Source organism: Thamnophis sirtalis, unplaced genomic scaffold (assembly GCF_051295495.1).
Source record: "Thamnophis sirtalis isolate CommonGarterSnake01/CBP01778 unplaced genomic scaffold, rThaSir2_p1.2 scaffold_4, whole genome shotgun sequence".
In the NCBI taxonomy this organism is placed as follows: domain Eukaryota; kingdom Metazoa; phylum Chordata; class Lepidosauria; order Squamata; family Natricidae; genus Thamnophis; species Thamnophis sirtalis.
This window is the reverse complement of record NW_028261384.1, coordinates 125504775-125526400: the sequence shown is the minus strand read 5'-3', so window position 1 is coordinate 125526400 and position 21626 is coordinate 125504775. Positions and strand designations below refer to the sequence as shown.

General features: G+C 46.0%; 1 protein-coding gene across 1 annotated transcript in view; it reads right to left on the bottom strand.

The window, feature by feature from the left end:
- Positions 1-16702, bottom strand: part of TEP1 (telomerase associated protein 1) — a 197400-nt gene extending 180698 nt beyond the window's left edge. The window contains exons 1-5 of the mRNA XM_087714127.1: positions 16478-16702; positions 7934-8027; positions 4430-4596; positions 2199-2330; positions 971-1273 (exon numbers count right to left, since the gene is read on the bottom strand). Of these exons, the coding sequence (XP_087570253.1) occupies positions 971-1273; positions 2199-2330; positions 4430-4561 (567 nt within the window). The 5' untranslated portion in view covers positions 4562-4596; positions 7934-8027; positions 16478-16702. The remainder of the gene's footprint in view (positions 1-970; positions 1274-2198; positions 2331-4429; positions 4597-7933; positions 8028-16477) is intronic.
- Between the last annotated feature and the right edge of the window lie 4924 nt (positions 16703-21626).

The window sequence follows — 21626 nt, the reverse complement described above, 5'->3', positions numbered from 1 at the left end:
GGAGGTCCTTGACTTACAATCATTCTTTTAGTGACCATTTGGAGATACAATGGCTAAAAAGTTCAGTTTTTCACACTTATGACCGCTGATCATATGATCAAATCAGACACTTGGCAACTGGCATGTATTTATGATGGTTGCAGTGTCCCAGGGTCATGTGATCATTTTTTTGCAACCTTCTGACTAGCAAGGTCGGAATCTGGGAATCCAGATTCATTTAACAATCGTGCCGCTATTTTCACAATGGCAGCAATTTAATTAACAACTGTGTCAAGCAAGGTTGTAAAATGGGGCCAAGCTCATTTAACAACTGTCTCTAACTTAGCAATATAAATATTGAGCTCAGTAGTGGTCATAGCAGAGATTGTTTTCAGCTGGTTCTAACAGGTTCTGGGGAACCGGTAGCGGAAATTTTGAGTAGTTCAGAGAACCGGCAAATACCACCTCTGACTGGCCCTGCCCCCATCTATTCGCTGCCTCCCAAGTCCCAGCTGATGGGAGGGAATGGGGATTTTGCAGTAACCTTGCCCCCGGAGTGGGGAGGAAACGGGGATTTTGCAGGATCCTCCCCCCAGGAGTGGGGAGGAGATGGGGATTTTGCAGGATCCTCCCCCCAGGAGTGGGGAGGAGATGGGGATTTTGCAGGATCCTCCCCCCAGGAGTGGGGAGGAAATGGGGATTTTGCAGGACCGTCCCCCAGGAGTGGGGAGGAAATGGGGATTTTGCAGGACCCTCCCCCCAGGAGTGGGGAGGAAATGGGGATTTGGCAGGACCCTCCCCACAGGAGTGGGGAGGAGATGGGGATTATCGTTCACCTGCCATGCCCACCAAGCCACACCCACCAATCCACACCACGCCCACCAACCGGTAGTAAAAAAAAATTTGAATCCCACTACTGGGTCATAGGTCAAGGTCTATCTATATTTCTTTCTGAATTTCAGTTTTACCCTTACCTGAGTTTTACTCTTACCTGGTGCCCCTCCAGTTCCTGGTAAGATCGAGAGGTCTCCTCCTCTCGTGGCAATTCAGCGGCACAGAGTTTTGGCCAAGGAGGGAGTGAGGACCCTTTCAAAAGCTGCGCAGAATCCAGAGGGAGGTTTGCTGGAACAACCGGGAGCAACAAGCGAGCTCTGGATTCTTCCAGCCCTGGCAAAGCAAGGCTGGAAGTTGTTGGCTGTGTTGGGAAGGGATTTTCCAACCGCAGCAAATTTGGCTGAGAGAAGGTACAGTAGGAAATCAATTTCTTAGGCCCGGTTTGCAGAAACTGAGATAGCTGTGGGAAAAACAATAAAAGTGACATTTAAGACCATGGTGTCAAACAGACACCTCCCCTCCAACTTCCAAGTACATGTAGTCCTCGTCTTACAACATTGCATTTAGTTACTGTTTGAAGTGGCAACGGTGCTGAAAAAAATTGTCTTATGACCATTTTTCACACTTACGACTATTGATCATGCGATCAAAATTCAGGTGCCTGGCAACCGACTCATATTTATGACAGAGGCCATGTCCCATGGTCACTCTTTCACGGTTTTCTGACCAACAACATCAACAGGAAATCCAGATTCACTTAACAACCATGTGGCTAACTTAACAACTGCAGTGATTCATTTAACTGTGGCAGGAAAGCTTATCCAACGGGGTAAAATTCACTTAACGACAGAAATTTTGAACTCACTTCTGGCCATAAGTTGAGGACTACCTGTATTCTTCAATCCACTACATGCACCACTGAATTGTCTTCACTCAGCCGGGCCTCCCTATATGGCTTGGGACCTGGATATCTGCAGGACTGCCTCCTGCCACATACCTCCCAACGACCCATAAGATCTCACAGGCTGGACCTCCTTTGGGTACCATCAACTGGGCAATGCTGGTTGGCGACTACTCGGGGGAGGTCTTTCTCTGTAACTGCCCCGGCCCTGTGGAATGATCTACCTGCAGAGATCCAGACCCTTCCCACTCTCTCGGCCTTCCAGAAAGCCACTAAAACCTGGCTGTTCCGGCAGGCCTGGAGCTGTTGACCCCAAAATACGGTCCAGCCCCATTTAGAACGGAGTGTATGATGTGCTGTTTTTAAATCTATCTTTTCTTTCTCTGTATTTTATTTTTGACTTATTTCTGTACTGTAAGCCGCCTGGAGTCCTACGGGATTGGGCAGCATATAAATGTTATTAAACTTATTAAACTAAACTTACCATTAACTTGTTTTGTTCCTGGTTCTGGTTTCTTCCCAACGTCTCTCTAGTCCCTGGGACATTTTCGCTCTTCGTAGATCCCTCTGGGCCTTTCCACAAGCTCTCCACATGTGCCAAACCCACATCCTCCTGTTGGAACACAAGCAGACACATCTCTTTTTTTAAAAATAGTTTTTAGTAAACATTTTTACCTTTAAAAACAGGGGGGGGGGGGGGACACAAAAAAAAAAGAAAAGAAAAAACCAGACACACATAACAATATAAAAGATAGTTATACAGCCTTCTGTACTGGCATACATGTTTAGCCTTTGTAGTTCTCCATTCTCCGTTGCCTTCCTATGCGTTGTAACCTCTGTGACAATGTAATAACAGTTGTACTAACAATTATAATAATATTAATTGTTCGTATCACCATTGTATTTACATTGTGGTCAATACTTTAAATTTGATAGTAATTAACTTTCGTTAATTTTCATTCAGTACTAGTTTTAAAAAAACCAAAAACAAAGACTTCTGAGCTGAGGTGGCGCAGTGGTTAAATGCAGCACTGCAGGCTACTTCAGCTGACTGCAGTTCAGCAGTTCGGCTGTTCAAATCTCACCGGCTCAGGGTTGACTCAGCCTTCCATCCTTCCGAGGTGGGTAAAATGAGGACCCGGATTGTTGTTGGGGGCAATATGCTGACTCTGTAAACCGCTTAGAGAGGGCTGAAAGCCCTATGAAGCGGTATATAAGTCTAACTGCTATTGCTATTGCTATTCTGTTTTCTAGCCACTTATAAATTCTATTCCATATTTTATAGAAATCCGATTCTTCTCTTTCTTTTAACTCCATGATCATTTTGCCCATCTCTGCACACTCGAGTAACCAAGCAGACACATCTAAATAAGCAGAACAGCAGTAACTGAATTCAAACGTTCCTTTCTTCTTCCCAATACTCTGAAAATTACCGTAGATAATTTGGCAGAAAGGCTGGGTCTGAAAAATGTCACATTGAATTTGACTTAGATGTCTCCCTGTAATTTTCTGTAATTTTCTTAAAAGTCTTATTATTTTATTCATAAATATTTTGAATAGACTGCATTGTCAGGATATATCATGTACAGAAGCACGGTAAATAAAAATTATACACACAAACACACACATACACATACACACACACACACATACACACACACACAGAGTGTTTCCCCGAAAACAAGACAGGGTCTCTCTTTTTTTTTGACCCTCAAAATAAGCACTTGGCCTTATTTTGAGGGAGGTCTTATTATTTTTGAGGTACAGGAGGCAGCGAGCGTGATCACCTCATCACTGCTACTGTGTTGCAATATTTTTGAGGGGGGCTTATTTTGGGGAAGGGCTTATTTTAGCACATGTGCTCAAAAATCTAATTGGGCTTATTATCTGAGGTGGTCTTATTTTCAGGGAAACAAGGTGTACAATAATAATAATATCATAACAACATTTTAGCTAAATTTCTCTTTGTATTGGCTTATTTATGCTCCTATACTTATACAACTATACTTGTTGACTGTATTGGCGTATTTATAATTATGAATCATCTTTATATTTAATCCATACATACAAATGATCTTTCTTCGTCTAATTCCTACCTATTGTCTCTAACCACTCATAAAATTTATTCCATGTCAAGTAATATTCTGTGTCCTCTTTATCTTTTATTTTTTAAAGTCCATTTTGGCACAATCAAACATTTTCCGAATTATATCCTCCTCTGATGTGGTGGTCTCGTTTTTCCAATATTTTGCAAATATTATCCTTGCTGCTGTCAGTATTCCTGTAATTATCTTGTCCACGTGACAGAACCAAGTCTCCTGCTGGCATTTTCACCTTCCCGGTGTAGTTTACATCTTCTGAAATCTCCTTGTAGTATCCTATCCTATTTAGATTTAACTCTTTTTTTTTTTCAAAAACAGAGGGCAGACAGAACCTTCTGGTTGCCAGGGTACCAGCTTCAGACCCTGACCATTTTTGTTTCTCATAATTGTGTATGGTCGGGGAAAAGCCACAACATTCAAATCGACTAGCCAGGAATCCAGATTAAGCCAACATTAATTAGGAATATTTTCATAAGTACAGGGTCTTAGCTGAAACTTATCATGCTGAGTGGCTAACCTGGAGCATTTGAGATCAAGAAAGCTGAGATAAATCAACTGTCCCAGGGTGAATCACTGACTGGCTCTGCATGATAGGAGATTTCAGGGCACCTACCCATAATCCTGAAGGACGGACGGGATTCAAAAGTCTAAGCCGAGATTCCTCCAGTTTTTGGAGAATATCAGGAACAGGAGTATTCACATGGACAGAAGGCTTCTCCACACAATGAAGGGCAGTGGGATCCATAGTCTTTGAGGAAGAAGTCAACAGGGTTTCAATCTCTGCAGAAGGAAAAATAAAGGCAGCAAATACATCCCGAAGCAAAAATCCATTTCTGAATGGCTTGTTTTCAAAATGGGGGTTGCAAATTCAGCAGGCAAGCTTACATATAAAACTTGTCTTTTTAAATTATTAATTTATAATATGAAAATGCAAAATTGCAAAATGAAATAGGAAAGACAAGGGAAGGAAAAGGAAAGGAAAAACTGTACGAAAAAGCGGGGAAAGAAAGGCACACCCCCCCTTTGGTGCAGTAGAATAAGATAATAGCCTCAAACCTCAACTTTTTACTTTTACATAATAGTATAAACTAGGCATTCTATGACCTGCCTAAGTGGTGAAACCCAACGTCTAATTTTCATTTTTCTCCCACCTTGAACACAAAGTCCAGAAGTAGATTCCAAGTAGAAAGATTTAGTTTATTTGTATGAGATTTAGATTTAGTTTATTTGTATGCCGCCCTTCTCCAGGAGGGACTCAGAAAGAAAAGTGAGAGAATCAGAATCTAGCTGGAAAGGACCTTGGAGGTCTTCTGCTCAAGCAGGAGATCCTATACCATTTCAGACAAATGTTTATCCAGTCTCTTCTTAAAAACCTCCAGTGATGAAGCACCCACAAAGAGCCGAGGTGGCGCAGTGGTTAAATGCAGCACTGCAGGCTACTTCAGCTGACTGCAGTTCTGCAGTTCGGCTGTTCAAATCTCACCAGGCTCAAGGTTGACTCAGCCTTCCATCCTTCCGAGGTCGGTAAATGAGGACCCGGATTGTTGGGGGGGGCAATATGATGACTCTGTAAACCACTTAGAGAGGGCTGAAAGCCCTATGAAGCGGTATATAAGTCTAACTGCTAATATCTGAAGGCAAGTTGTTCAACTGGTTAATTGTCCTCCCTGTTAGGAAGATTCTTCCTAATAAATAATTCCAGATTGTTTCTCTCCTTGATTAGTTTCCATCCACTGTTTCTTGTCCTTCCCTGAAGTTGCTTTGTAAAATAAGTCAATCCCCTCTTCTTTATGGCAGCCTCTCAAATACTGGAATACTGCTATCATAAACCCCCTTACCCTTCTTTTCTGTAGACTAGCCAAACCCGAATCCTGCAACCCTTCTTTATATGTTTTAGTCTCCAGGCCTTTAATCATCTTAGTTGCTCTTCTTGATACTTTTTCCAAAGTTTCAACATCTTTTTTGTAATGTAGTGACCAAAACTGGATGCAGTATTTCAGGTGTGGTCTTACTAAGGCTTCATAAAGTGGTATTAATACTTTATGTGATTTTGATTCTATCCCTCTGTTTATACAACCAAGGATTGTATTAGCCTTTTTGGCTGCTGCTGCACACTGCTGGCTCACATTTAAGTGATAGTACACTAGGACTCCTAGTCAAGATTCCTCACACAGTTGCTGTTTTTGAGCCAGGTTTCACCTAATCTGTAGTTGTACCTTTGGTTTTTCAGGCCCAGGTGTAAAATCTTGCTTTTCTCCAACATTAAATTTCATTTTGTGGGATAGGGCCCATTGTTGTTTAAACGACAAAATTTTAAAGATCATTTGACAGTGTAGTATTTCAAAATGCACCTTTAAATTTAAAACTCTCTCATCTTTACCAAGAATGAGCAAGACTAAATGTGATCCTGCTGCAAAAGGAAGAAGGAATTATTTCAGTTTATTTTTAAGCCAACACCGCAGAGCTTGAATGATTCCTTATGACACCTCAGCCATTTTACAATGCGTTCTGGGACTTCAATTCCCAGAATTCCCCACCCACACCTTAAAAGTTACCCAAGTTAAGAAACATTGTTCTAGCATGTAGAGGACATAGAGTTCCTACTCTTAGCCAGAGGCGAAAAGGGGGAAGGACACTTTATAGCACCAACTGTAGCAAAAAAGTTGGCATCGGAACAGGTGAAATTAAATATTTTGGCCTTTATTTTGCATTTTTAATCTTTGGATTGGGGTTATGAGGCAACATGGAAGACCAAGAAAAGACAGAATAACAGAGTTGGAAGGGACCTTGGAATTCTTTTAGCCCAATCCCCTGCTCAGACAGAAAACCCTATATAACATTTTAGACAAATGTGTTGTCCAATCTCTTCTCAAAAACCTCCATTGTTGGAGCATTCACAACCTCTGGAGGCAAGTGGTTCCACTGATTAATTGTTCTAAATGTCAAGAAAAAAATTTATCCTTAGTTCTAGGTTGGTTTTCTCCTTGATTAATTTCCACCCGTTGCTTCTTGTCATATCTTCAGGTATTTTGGAGAATAAAGATGTTGCTATGATACTGATATGCTCAAAGGCACCATTAAGGCATATGGCTGGAAACTACATCAAAACAAGACATAGATTTGAAGCCTGAAATATTCCTTTTGGATATGTTACCAGAAAACTATAATAAAGGTAATACATATTAAATTCTACATATTTTAATAGCAGCCAGGATTTATATGCACAATAAAATGAAGAAACCCTTACTGATGACAATGTAATCAAAAAAATATTGGAGTGAGCAGAAATGGATAGGTTAACTCTAAAAATCAAAGAAAAATTAGAGTTGGAATATTTTATGACATGGGAATTTTTTTTTACAACTGGCTAGTTGATAGATACAGAGGTTATAGCAATAGCAGTAGACTTATATACCGCTTCATAGGGCTTTTAGCCCTCTCTAAGCGGTCAGCATATTGCCCCCAACAACAAGGTTAGATGAGTGGATGTGGACTACATGGGAAATAAAAAACTGATTAGTAAATACTTTGGTGGTTATACAACTGATGCAACTGATGTCAATATGGAAGATTTTTAATAACGATCAATATTATTATCCGACCCTTTGGAACGATCTCCCCGTGGAGATTCGTACCCTCACCACCGTCCAGACCTTCCGCACAGCCCTTAAGACCTGGCTAGCCCGTCAGGCCTGGGGATAAAGATAATTTGTCCCCACCCGAATGATGAATGAATGTTGCTTACTATTTTACTTCTATGTATTGTTTGTGTCTATTGTCTGTACCCTCCCCTCCTTATTTTATGTAAGCCGCCCTGAGTCCCCTCAGGGAAAAGTGTGGCCTATAAATACTAATAAAATCCTAAAAAAATCCTAAATCCTAAAATTATATACTGCAATATATGCTTGTATGCTGATATGATAATAATGATTATGATGTTTATATCTGAACACTTTGGATACCTAGAAAGCACACTGTTCAATATAGAAATAGAATTTGCAATACAAAAGCAATAAAAATATTTAAACTAAGGAGAAGGAATGCTGAAATGGAAAAGCCCTTTTGAGAAGGCTGTGGGCTAGAAGATAAAGAGATGAAAAGAAGATTAAAGATTTACCTGTCTAAGTATCACCAGACAATCCCAGCTCTTCTGTCACTTCTGCAGACTGGGATAGATGGTAATCTATCAATTCATTTCAGAAGCTCTCTCTCTATACACCAGATGAGAAAATAGGAATTGACTTTGTTATTGGTGGCACATTTTGTTATATGCTAGAGAGACCCGCATACACATACCCATAAACACATATATTAGAATCAGGGTATGATGGGCAAATCACAATACTTCCTTCTAGCACTGATGATGTAATCTAGTTTGGTAATGAAGCATCTACAATAAAACCATCAAGCTCAGAGAGCACCAAAGACCTCCAAAGGGCCAACTAGTTTGTTATTATGCTTTGCCTGGTTAGAGATGGGGGCAGATCCACCCACACAAATAATTCAAACGCATTAGCTGCACTGAATATATAGCTTGGCTATTTGGAGAAGACTTGGCCAGTGTTTCTCAACCTCAGACATTTTAAGAGGAATGGGCTTTAATTCCTAGAATTCCCCAGTCAAACATGCTGACTGAGTGGACTTCAGTTCCCAGAATTCTCCAGTCAGCCAATGCTTACTGGAGAATTCTGGGAGTTGAAGTCCACCCCTCCTAAAGTAGCTGAGGCTGAGAAACCTTGGAAGTGGCTGATGCTTCAAATTCCTTTCTCCTGCTTCCAACACTTAATAAAAAGGAAACAAAAATTGTAAACCTGCATGACCTTGCTCGGATCAAATCCTGGAACGTAACCCTTCCACTGGTTTAGAGAGCTCCCCGCCCTGAATTCAAGGCCCCAAACATCTTTCAGATGACACCACCTTGCTCAATCCCTTAGCCTCAATTTTCCCTCACGCTGGATCCTTGGTTAATTCAGTGTCATTGCCACTAATCCAGGGTGTGAGAAAAAAAGAACTTCCTTCATTTCACACATGTCAATGGGGTGACGTGTCCGTCCAAACCAACATGGCTTGTCTTCTCTATGTGCAACAGCATGATAACTCTTGTTGCCAACTCACTTTGCAAAGACTGGCTTGCCAATACATTTACCCTGGGGCCAAATTTGAACTTGGGAAGCCCATACAAGGGAAGGAGGAAGACTAATAGGAGTGTAAGAAAACATTAAAGCCAATAGAGAGGGTTCGCAATTTGGGAGTCCTCCTGGATCCCCAGCTGACTTTAGAACACCATTTGTCGGCTGTGACCAGGGGGACTTCTGCCCAGGTTCGCCTGGTGCACCAATTGCGACCCTACCTGGATCGGGAGGCCCTTCAGTCACTCACGCCCTTGTGACCTCAAGACTGGATTATTGTAACGCGCTCTACATGGGGCTGCCCTTGAAGACTGTTCGAAGACTTCAGTTAGTCCAGAACGCAGCCGCACAAGCGATTGTGGGTGCACCCAGGTACACCCACATCACACCTATCCCCCTGAGACTACCCATTAGTCTCCGGATCCGCTTCAAGGTGCTGGTCGCTACCTATAAAGCCCTATATGGCATCGGACCTGGGTACCTGAGAGACTGCCTCCTGCCGATTACCTCCCATAGATCGATTAGATCTCACAGGTTAGGTCTCCTCCGGATTCCATCCGCCAGCCAATGTCGGCTGGCTACTCCCCGGGGCAGAGCCTTCTCTGTTGCAGCTCCAGCCCTCTGGAATGACCTCCCCATGGAGATCCATACCCTTACTACCCTCCCGGCCTTCCGCAAAGCCACCAAGTCCTGGCTGCTCCAGCAGGCCAGGGGGCTTGTGAAACATCCAGCCCCACGGAAACTGTGAATGTTGCGTTTTGTTTTGTTTTAAGTGTTGTCTTTGTCTAGTTATTTCCCCTTCCCCTGTCTATTGTGAGCCGCCCGGAGTCCTTCGGGAGTGGGCGGCATACAAGACAAATAAATAAATAAATAAATAAATAAATAAATAAATAAATAAATAAATAAATAAATAAATAAATAAATAAATAAATAAATAAGTCAATATTTACTGATATGCCTATGTTTTTTTTAAGGTAAAGGTTCCCCCTTGCACATGGATGCTAGTCATTCCTAACTCTAGGGGGCGTTGCTCATCTCTGTTTCAAAGCTGAAGAGCCAGCATTGCCCGAAGACGTCTCCGTGGTCATGTGGCCAGCATGTCTAAACACCGAAGGCGCACAGAACACTGTTACCTTTCCACCAAAGGTGGTTCCTATTTTTCTACTTGCATTTTACGTGCTTTTGAACTGTTCGATTGGCAGAAGCTGGGACAAATGATGGGAGCTCACTCCATTACGTGGCGCTAGGGATTCAAACCGCCAAACTACCGACTTTTCTGATTGACAAGCTCAGCGTCTTAGCCAACTGAGCCACAGGGTCCCTTTAATTTCTATAATTTCTTTATAGGTACCCTGTTTCCCTGAAAATAAGACCTCCCCGGATAATAAGCCTAATTGAGCTTTTGAGCGCATGTGCTAAAATAAGTCCTGCCCCCAAAATAAACCCTCCCTGAAAATATTGCAACACAGCAGCAGCAGCCATGAGGTGACCACACTCACCGTTTCCTGTACCTCAAAAAAAATAAGACCTCCCCGAAAATAAGGCCATTTTGGAGGTAAAAAGAAAATAAAGCCCTGTCTTATTTTGGGGAAAACATGGTAGTCCTTAACTTACAACAGTTCATTTAGTTATCATTTGGAGTTAGTAACCCTAAAAAAATGAATTATGAACGTTTTTTAGAGTTTTGACTGTGGTAGCATCTCCATGGCTACGTGATCAAAATTCAGATGCTTGGGAAGTTACTCACAATGATAACCGTTGCAATCTCCCGGGGTCACGTGATCACCTTTTGCAGTCTTCTAACAAGCAAAGTCAATGAGAAAACCAGATTCATTTAGCAACTGTATTACTAATTTAACAACTGCAATGATTCACTTAACAACTGACAGAGGACCCGGATTGTTGTTGGGGGCAATATGCTGACTCTGTAAACCGCTTAGAGAGGGCTGAAAGCCCTATGAAGCGGTATATAAGTCTAACTATTGCTTAACTGTGGCAAGAAAAGTTGTAAAATGGAGTAAAATTCGCTTAGCAAATGTTTCACTTGGAAACAAAAATGTTTTGCTCAATTGTGGTCATAAGTCTAGACTACCTGTAGTAGCCTCCATTTCTAAGGAAAGAGACAACATGACAGCTTCCTAGGGCCCCAAACACTGAGTATGTAGGGATTCCATAACCCATAAACGTCCACTGACATGGTTCCAAGATGGTAGCCGGATTGGGAAAGGCTGGGACAATTACCTCAGCTTCAAAAGGCAGTAGCTTATTTGCATAAACCCAGTCATGTTTACATCCTGGTTTATTGAGCAAACCATCATTATGTAGATTCCAGGGGTGGGTTTCAACCGGTTCGTGGCGGTCCACGCGAACCAGTTGGTCGGCAAACCCGGAAGTAAGTAACTTCCAGGAACGGTGAAGGGCCCACCTGCCCGCCCGCCCATGCTCCTTACCGGTCTTTGAAGGCTTCTGCGCTTCCACACAGGTGCATGGCACATACAGCGCCTGCACGATTCTCTGCGAGCAGCTGGATGGCACATACAGCGCCTGCGCAAGTCTCCACGAGCAGCTGGAGCATCGCGCAGGCGCTAAGACGCATGCGTGAACTGTGCGCATGCACGAGGACGCCGCCGGCCCCGTTCCAACCGAACCGGTTGGAACGACATTAGCAACCCACCCCTGGTAGATTCACAGAGTGAGTGGATTAATGCCCCACACAAAACTACAAGCAAAGTAACCACTTTTTGTTTGTGCCAGAGGAATTTTGGGGAGTGGGAGTTTGGGGTGGGAAAAGATGGAAGAAGAAACACAGGGTTGGCCTGTTGGGAGGGGTAGACTATGCAATTCAGTGTGTTAGGGCAGCGATGGTGAACCTTTTTGGGCTCGCGTGCTATAAGTGGGGAGCGCAGGGGGGTGATGCACGGCCGTGCCGCACTCATAATACAACGTGCGATACCCACCTCCCCCAGTGCACATGCACCCATGAGAGGTGCTCCCTCCCATTTTTTCCATGTTTTTTTTTTTTTTTGCCCTCCCCAGGCTCCAGAGGCTTTATAGGAGCCTGGGGAGGGCGGAAAAAAGCTTCCCTGCCCCTCTGGAGGCTTCAGGGACCTTCAGGAGGCTTCCCTGAAGCCTCTGGAGGACTAAAAAGGACCCTATGAGCAAACTGGAAGTCACTTCCAGTTTGCTTGTAGGGCCGGTTTAAGACCTCCAGAGGCCTCAGGGAAGCCTCCTGAAGGTCCCTGAAGCCTCCGCAGGGCCAAAAATGACCCTACGAGGAAACCGGAAGTCTGTCCCGAACTTCCAGTTTGGCCATAGAGCTGGTTTTCTGGACTCCTGAGGCTTCAGGGAAGCTCCTAAAGCCTCTGGAGGACCTCCAGGGGAGGGGAGGCTCTTTTCGCCCTCCCCAGGCTTCTATAAAGCTTCTGGAGCCTGGGGAGAGCGAAAAATGCCTTTAAAAAAGGCTGAAGTCCACCTCACGTGCCCTGACAAATGACTCCGTGTGCCCCCCGTGGCACGCGTGCCATAGATTCGCCCTCCCGGGTGTAGGGCATTATCTACTATGAATTATCTATAACAGCGGTCACCAATTGCTGGTCCGCGAGAAAATTTTGGTGGTCTGCAGAAAAATTATTTGCATTTTTATATTGCATTAAATCGGGGTCCTCAAACTACGGCTGCTGGGCCGGATACATGCATTGAACGCTTGTGGTGCTGCAGAGAGTCTCCCCCTTCGGGATCCTTTTGTGAGGATCAGAGGGCGACAGAAATTCTGACTCACGGTCTGCTTCAGTCTCCTGATGCGGGGCTTTGGGTGAAGGCTGGACGGAAGTGCCGCCGGTGGCGAAGAGCCGGAAGGCCTTGTTCCAGTGGGACTGTATCATGGTCTGGAACTGGCTGCCCATCTCAGCCCGCTGAGCCTCCAGGCGCCAGCACCACTGTTCCCTCTAAGGTGCGCAGTTGCGCGGCCACGCACGTGGCAAGAAAACACCGCGCAGCCGTTTCAAACTGCGCACAGTGATTTCTGCCACAGGCTCCCGAAGGTGAGGGGAATAGCTGCTGCTGCCTCCTCCTCCTCCAACAGCACTGCCGGATTTGCCGCCAACGCTGCAGCCGAGGTGAAGCCTCGAAAGCTCCCGCAGGCGCCCCCGCCCATGGCGGCAGCGGCGGCGGTGCCTCCCCCTCCGCTCAGAGCACCTCAGCTGGGCTCTGGGTTACCCCTGCCGCCGCCTCCACCTCTGCGGTTTTTCAGAAGCCATGAGGCCTTTTTCCCTGCTCCCCCCCTCCGCCGCCTTCCTACTAGCTCCCGCGGCCAAATGGCTCCTCAAAAACACGGCGGAGGAGGAAGGGGGAGGGATAACACGGGGGCCAGCTCAGGTGCTCTGCGTGGAGGCTGTCAAGGACTGGCTGTATTGCAGAGGAGCTGGGAGCCACCCAAGGATTTCACGGTGCTAAGAGGAGGAGAGCGAGCCTCTGAGCAGCTGCGGGGAGCCTGCCTGGCCAGGAGCGACCTTCGGCTGGACGGAGGGGCGAGGGCTGCCTGGAGAAACAGCGAGGGCCCTTTTGAGCTAGTGAGCAGAAACGTTTGTGAAGCACACCGGTTGTGTGGAGGCTCCATGCAGAGCACCTGAGCTGACCCCCATGTTATCCCTCCCCCTTCCTCCTCCACCGTGCTTTTGAGGAGCCATTTGGCCACGGGAGCTAGTAGGAAGGCGGCGGCGGAGGGGGAGCAGGGAAAAAGGCCTCATGGCTTCTGAAAAACCGCGGAGGTGGAGGCGGCGGCAGGGGTAACCCAGAGCCCAGCTGAGGTGCTCCGAGCGGAGGGGGAGGCACCGCCGCCGCTGCCTTGGGCGGGAGCTTTGGAGGCTTCACCTCGGCTGCAGCGCTGGGCAGCAAATATGTTGGTGCTGTTGGAGGAGGAGGAGGAGGAGGAGGCGGCAGCAGCTATTCTAGTGGCGGCGGGGGCTCGTTGGCATCTTCAGCGGCAGCCCTGCCCCCTGTGAAAAAAACCGAAGAGCAGATCCACGCAGATGACGTTGCTGCAACATGACTGGAGGAGGAATTCTGGGAGTTGAAGTCCACAAGGCTTAAAGCTGTCAGGTTTGAAGACCCTTGGGATTTTTTTTCTAAAGGGTTAGGGGTGAAAAGGTCTTGTAACTTGACAGCTTTAAGACTTGCATGCTTCGATGCCAGAGTTTCTGAGCCAACATTTTGGTTGCTAAGCAGGACCGTTGTTAAGTGATACTGATATTATATAACACTTTTAATTAAGCGGGTACCTTGAATAAACATAACTGAGTTTCAAATAATACTGATTTCGTTGTTGTCTTAGGTGACATCTGTGAAAAAAATTCAGGTGCTCAGGCATGAAAATATGCCGCTCAAACACTATACTTTTCTGCTCACACTGAAAAAAAATTAGAGGGAACATTGGCCAGCACCTGGCCTTGCACTCCCGCAGGTCTTGGAAAGCCTACGCTCGTAGTTCTCAGTGAGGTGCTTCTGCTGAGTCTCCTTCTTGGTCAGATCCAATTTGAACTGAGCCAGCTGTTTTGCCAACTCTTTCTCATGGTGGCTATTTAGTTCCAGCAACTGCTTCCTGTTGGGGCCCTAAGGAGCCCAGGCAGGAAGGCGAGGAGTGGCTGGGAGGGGAGGGGCGGATAGAGGCCAAGGAGGCGCCCCTCAACATGAATGACATTGTTGGCCATGCCCACCCAGTCACAGGACCATCTAGCCACACCCACCCAGCTGCTCATTAGGCAGAACATATTAGTGGTCCACAGAATTTCAAATTATGAATTTAGTGGTCCCTGGGGTCCGAAAGATTGGTAAACCCTGATCTATTTAACTGTTGGTTCAATAAACCAGACTTTGGGTTTGGGTGAATAAGCCTCTGCTTTTCCAAGATGAGAGTTGAAGTCACGCATCTAAAAGTTGCAATTTCAGAAACCCCAATGTAGTTTCTAAATGAACAACTCAACTTTCGACCCGCAACTGAACCCAACATTTCTGTTATTAAGCAAGATATATGTTAAGCGAGTTTTGTCCCATTTTACAATTTTTGTTCAGTGAATCACTGAAATTATTAAATTAGTAACACAGTGGCTAAGTAAATCTAGCTTCCCCGTTGATCTTGCTGGCCAGAAGGTCACAGAAAGGATACTGCTACTGTCATAAATATGAGTCAGTTGCCAACCGTCATAAATATGAGTCAGTTGCCAAGCATCTGAATTTTGGTCAAGTGATTTTGGGGATACTGCAATGGTCGTAAGTACCATTGGGCAATAGGGTGATACTGTAAACCAGTGTTTCTCAACCTTAGCAACGTGAAGATGTCTGGACTTCAACTCCCAGAAGTTGAAGTCCAGACATCTTCAAGTTGCCAAGGTTGAGAAACACTGCTGTAAACTGTTAGAGGTGGCTGTGAAGCTGTATGAAGCGGTATATAAATCTAAGTGTTTATTGCTATTGCAATTTGAACAGTGACTAAAGGAACTGTTAGAATAGAATGAATGAGTTGGAAGGGATCTTGCAGGTCATCTAGTGTCCAACTCCTTACTTGAGCAGAAGACCCTATACAATTTCAGATAACTGACTGTCCAGTCTTTTCTTAAAACCTCCGGCAATGAAGCACCCACAACTTGTGGTGGCAGGCCGTTCCACTGCTTAATTGTCCTCTCTGTTAGGAAATTTCTCCTTAATTCAAGGTTGCTTCTCTCTTTGATTAGTTTCCATCCAACGTTTTTTGTCTTTCCTTCTGTTGCCTTATTTTATTGGATAAATAAAATTTATCCAATTTTATTGGATAAAATTATCTCCAATAAAATTATTGGAGATAATTTTAATCTCCAAATTATTGGAGAATAATTTGACCCCCTCTTTTTTGTGGCAGCCCTTCACATCCTAAAACTACGTTGTTAAATTATTGTTAAGTTGAGGACTACTTGTAAAAAGCTTTTGACACATTTAAAAAACATCCCCTAAAATAAAAGAGGCTCGAAACTTTTTTTCCCCCTGATCTGCACGAAATCTTGGGAGAAAAGTGAAATTAAATCGACTCTGAAAGAGTTTCAGGGGGTTGGACTAGATGACTTGCAAGATCCCTTCCAACTCTGTTAATCTCTTAAGACTGGGGCAATTTTCTCCCCAGGGCGTCGTCTTTTCTTTAACTAGTACAAAGGCCGAGTTAGCCCCTTTCTACTCAGCCACACCAAAGATCCCCGGCTGAGATAAACGCCGAACCGACGTTAGAGGCTGCCAACGAGCGGGGATGACTCATCGCCCTCGGGAACGCGCGATTCCCATCCCCACGGGCTCGCTCGAGGCGTAATAAGGAGGGTGGGGTGATGAGCGAGGCCCACCAACCGGGGAAACGCTGGAGGGTTGTTGCTAATGATGATGTTACGTAGTTAAGGTTGCAAGAAAACAACCAAGTTTGGAGAGCCCCAAGTACCCCACAGCCCTCCTTCCCTTCCTCCTCCCCCTCCTCCCTCCCACCGCCCAGGACAGCTGGTGTTCCCACGCCTTTTTCTAACCAGGAAGCGGAGACCGTCTTTAAGCCAAGATTCCAACCAAGTCTTTGTGTGCTCGTCCTTGCGCCTTCTCGCTCTTTCTCAGCTCCGGATTCGGACGCCGGAGAGAGAGAGAGAGAGGAGACGCGCGCCCTCTTCTTCTTCCTCCCGGGCGAGCGATCGAGCTGCTACCCCGGTGCTCCGACGCGGCCGCGGTTGCCACAAAGAAGGGCAAGCGGAGAAGGAAGCCAGCGGACTGCGGAGGCGCCTCCCCCGGTCATAGGGCGCTTATTGCCTCTCTGACGAACGGGATTCGGCCCTCCTCTTCTCACTGCCTCGCCCCTCCTCTTCTCACTGCCTCGCCCCGACGACTGCAGAGTTTAACCCGTTACGCTTCAAAGGATCCGAGGCGGGATCTATTTAATACGACTCGCTCAGGAACACTGGAAAAAAAAAAATCAGATTTGAAACCCGTCACTCCCCCCCTCCCCCCAAATGCTGTAGTAGGTTTTAGGTTTTAGGTTTTAATTTTATTTGTATGCTGCCCTTTTCCCTGTAGGGACTCAGGACGGCTCACAACTCAAAAGGGAGGGGAAATACAAACAAAATAACAAAAACATAAAAAACCATACATAGTTAAAAGCACAACAATCATACCATTCTAGTGGGGCAGCGAGTCTTTAGCCCCAGGCCTGTGGGAACAGCCAGGTTTTAAGGGCTATGCGGAAGGCCTGGAGGGTGGTGAGGGTACGAATCTCCACGGGGAGTTCGTTCCAGAGGGTCGGAGCAGCCACAGAGAAGGGTAGTCGACTGGTAGTCGCCAGTCGACACTGGCCGGCTGATGGAATTCGGAGGAGGCCTAGTCTGTGGGATCTAATTGGTCTATTGGAGGTAATTGGTAGTAGGCCAATTAAGTACCCAGGTCCAATACCATGAAGGGCTTTGTAGGTGACAATTAGCACCTTGAAGCGTACCCGGAGATCAACAGGCAGCCAGTGCAGCTCGCGGAGGATAGGTGTTACGTGGGTGAACCGAGGCGCACCCACGATCGCTCGCGCGGCTGCATTCTGGACAAGCTGAAGTCGCCGAATACTCTTCAAGGGCTGCCCCATGTAGAGCACATTGCAGTAATCCAGTCTGGAGGTCACAAGGGCACGAGTGACTGTTGTGAGAGCCTCCCAGTTCAGGTAGGGACGCAACTGGTGCACCAGGCGAACCTGGGCAAATGCCCCCCTGGTCACAGCTGACAAATGGTGTTCAAAAGTCAGCTGTGGGTCCAGGAGGACTCCCAAGTTGCGGACCCTGTCTGAGGGGCGTACCGTTTGACCCCCCAGCCTGAGAGGTGGAACACTTGGCCAATTAGTAGGAGGGAAGCACAGCAGCCACTCGGTCTTATCTGGATTGAGTACAAGCTTAACCCACATCCAGTCCCTAACAGCCTCGAGGCCCTGGCACATCACGTCAATCGCTTCATTGAGTTGGCACGGGGCGGACAGATACAACTGTGTATCGTCCGCATACTGGTGGTATTTTATCCCGTGCCGTCGAATGATCTCACCCAGCGGTTTCATGTAACTTTGAATGGTCACTAAACGAACTGTTGTAAATCGGGGACTCCCTGCCTAGCCGACCCTGTCGTGCAATGTGAGCTGTGGGTCATCTGCAGCTCATCGAAACATTCTGGAGATTTTTGTTCTGTTTTATTTTATTTTGATAAATGAAACCTCTTCAAGGACTAAAAAGTCTGACTAGATTGGCTAAGACACTGAGCTTGCTGATCAGAAAGGTTGGCGGTTCGAATCCATAGTACAGGTCTCCAGTGTGAACAGGGGGTTGGACTAGATGACCTCCAAGGTCCCAACTCAGTTTAAAAGTTCAGTTGCCTTTTGGAAGAAAAAATAAAAAGCTCCAATGGGTTTTAAATTCTAATCTTGCCATAGACATCAAAGCCGGCCTGCTGTCCTTGGGCTAATCCCCCCCCCTCCTCTCTCACAGCTCACTTCACAGGGTTGTTGTTGTGGTGGAGAAAGAACGAGTACAGGAAATCCCCAATTTAGAACCATTTGTTTAGTGAATGTTCAAAGTTAAAATGGCACTGGCAAAAGTGACTTAGGACCAGTTTTTCACACGACCCTTGCAGCATAGCCCTGGCCACGTGATCAGCATTCAGAGGCCTGGCAACTGGCATGTACTTAATGGCAGTTGAGGACTACTTGTAAGATAATTTATTAGGGGGTTGTGCAAACATAATCTTTGGTTTTAGTTCCCGATTGTGCTATGCACAATTTGATTATCTGCGCTCTCTGCGCACGCAATTGGCAGGGTGTATGCAAAGAGGCAATGTATACCGCCCAGGGTTCCTTTTAGTGAAATGGCCCACTATCTAAAGTGAATGAAGGTGCTTTTTCAAGAAACAACTAGACTTGCTGGTGCCAATTACCTCCAATAGACCGATTAGATCCCACAGATTAGGCCTCCTCCGAATTCCATCCACTGGCCAATGCCGATTGGCGACCACCCGGAGGAGGGCCTTCTCTGTGGCTGCTCCGGCCCTCTGGAACGAGCTCCCCGTGGAGATTCGGACCCTCACCACCCTCCAGGCTTTCCGCAAAGCCCTTAAAACCTGGCTGCTCCGACAGGCCTGGGGCTGATGAGTTCCTGTCCCCGCTCGAATGGTGTGCCTGTTGAGTTGTTTTTAAAATTGTGGTATTGTTTGTCTATGTCTTTTTTTCTCTATTTGTATCCCCTATCCCCCCCCCCCCCTGACTTGGGTTGTGAGCCGCCCTGAGTCCCTTCTGGGAAAAGGGCAGCATAGAAATATAATAAATTCAATTCAATTCAATTTTTCTTTGAAGACGTTTCGCTTCTCACCCAGGAAGTTTCTTCAGCTCTGACTGGATGATGGGGAATGGAAAGTTTTATACCCCTTGCAGACAGATTTGGCATTTGCTTTCTTGTAGAGTGTCCTGATGATGAAACTCAAAATACATTGGCCACCTAATGAGAAGGAAGGACTCACTGGAGAAGAGCCTAATGCTGGGAAAGATGGAGGGCAAAAGAAGAAGGGGACGGCAGAGAATGAGGTGGCTGGATGGAGTCACTGAAGCAGTAGGCCTGAGCTTAAATGGACTCCAGAGGATGGCAGAGGACAGGAAGGCCTGGAGGAACGTTGCCCATGGGGCCCGCGATGGGTCGGACACAACATCACAACTAACAACCACAGAGAGTCCTTGAGGCCAACCGGAGGTTTATCTCTGTCCTCAGGTCACCTAGTGGTGCAAATGGTGGTGGCGCCTTCTTGTAACTGTTGAAAGGACTGTGTTGTAGATGGAGATAGGGGATGTTGTATTCCTCCCCACCCCCTCTGTGAGAGGAGGCTGATCAATTTTGACATACATGGCCGCTTCAGAACTGAAGAAGCTTCTTGGCTTGAGAAGCAAAAAGTCTTCAAAACAATACCGAAGTCCAGTTGCCTTTTGAAAAAAGCACCTTTGGGATAAACATGTCCTGGATGACTGAGAATCTCCATGGACATAAATAAACCACAAACAGCATGTGAGAAAAAACTGTGTTGTCTCAAAGCTGCATGTGACATATTATACAAATATTCTGACCTTTATTGGTTTAGGTTTTTTTTTTTTCCATAGAACCACACTTTCTGGGAATTCACCTTAAACATTAAACTTGGATAAAATGGGTTGACAGATTGCAGTTGGGCATCATGAGTGAATCAGGCCACTACCTTAAGCCACCGTATGGCTAACCGCTTTGTGTATTTATTTCTATCCTGCCTTTATTATTTTTATGAATTACTCTAGGTGGGAAACATATCTGGTGACTCAAGGTGGTGAACATGCCTAACGCAAACAAGTCTTCAAGCTGAGCCCAAAACTTCCCGCTGCTAAGCAAGACCGTTGAGTTTTGCCCCATTTTGTGACCTTGTTTGCCACCGTTGCCAAGTGAATCACTGCAATTGTTAAGTCAGTTACATGGCTGTTCAGTGAATCTGGTTTTCCCATTGTCAGAAGGTATTAAAAAGGGGATCGCGTGACCGCACACACACACCCCCCAGGACTCTGCAACTGTCATAACTATGAGTCAGTTAGCAAGTGTCTGAATTTTGATCGCATGACCATGGGGTTGTGCAACAGTCATAAGCAGGGGTGGACGTCAAAACTTTTGGCAAGGAGTTCTCTGACTGGTTGCTGGGGGCACGCGGCCATGGTGGGCGTGTCCTAGTCAGTCGGCCTTCTGCACCACGGTGGGGGAGCGTTTTTGCCCTCCCCGGGCTCTGGGGGCTTTCCTTGAGCCTCCGGGATGGTGAAAACGGCCTCCCCTGGGCTCCCGAGGGCCTCCAGTGAAAAACAGGCCTACTAGAAGTTCAGGAAGGCAGGAAACGGACCCGTTTCTGACCTTCCCGAACTTCCAGTAGGCCCGTTTTCCACCCTCCCTGAGCCTCTGGGCGCCCCTAGAGTCACGTGGGGACTCCTGGGAGGGGCGCGGTGGGGTGGGCAGGGCCAGCCAGAGTGGGATTTGTGGGGAGTTCTCTGAACTGCACACAATGTTAGCTAGAGGTTCTCCCGAACCCCAGTGAATCTGCAGCCCAGCATAAGTCACTTTTTACTGCTGTTGTAACTTTGAATGGTCACTAAATGAACTGTTGTAAGTCAAGGACTATCTGTATAGTGAACACTGCCCTGCAAAGTGAGCTCTGGGTCATCTGCAGCTCATTGTATATCCTGGCCATTTTTATTTACCGGTATTTATTTATTTATTATTATTTTTTGGCTGGGATGTTCTTTTTTATCTTCAGTCTGAAGTCCTTCACTGCACTAGTTTATATAGGTGGTCCTCTACTTATGGCCACAATTGAGCCCAAAATTTATGCTGCTCAGTAAGAAATTTGTTAAGCGAGTTTTGTCCCATTTTGTGACTTTTCTCGCCCCATTCGTTAAGTGAATCAATGCAGGCCTTAAATTAGTAACACGGTTGTTAAGCGAATCAGAAGGTCGCAAAAGAGGATCACATGACCCCGGGACACTGCAACCATCATAAATAGGAGTCAGTTGTCAAGCATCCAAATCACATGACGATGGGGGAATTCTGCAGTGGTCATAAGTGTGAAAAATGGTCATAAGTCGCTTTTTTTCAGTGCTGCTTTAACTTTAAATGG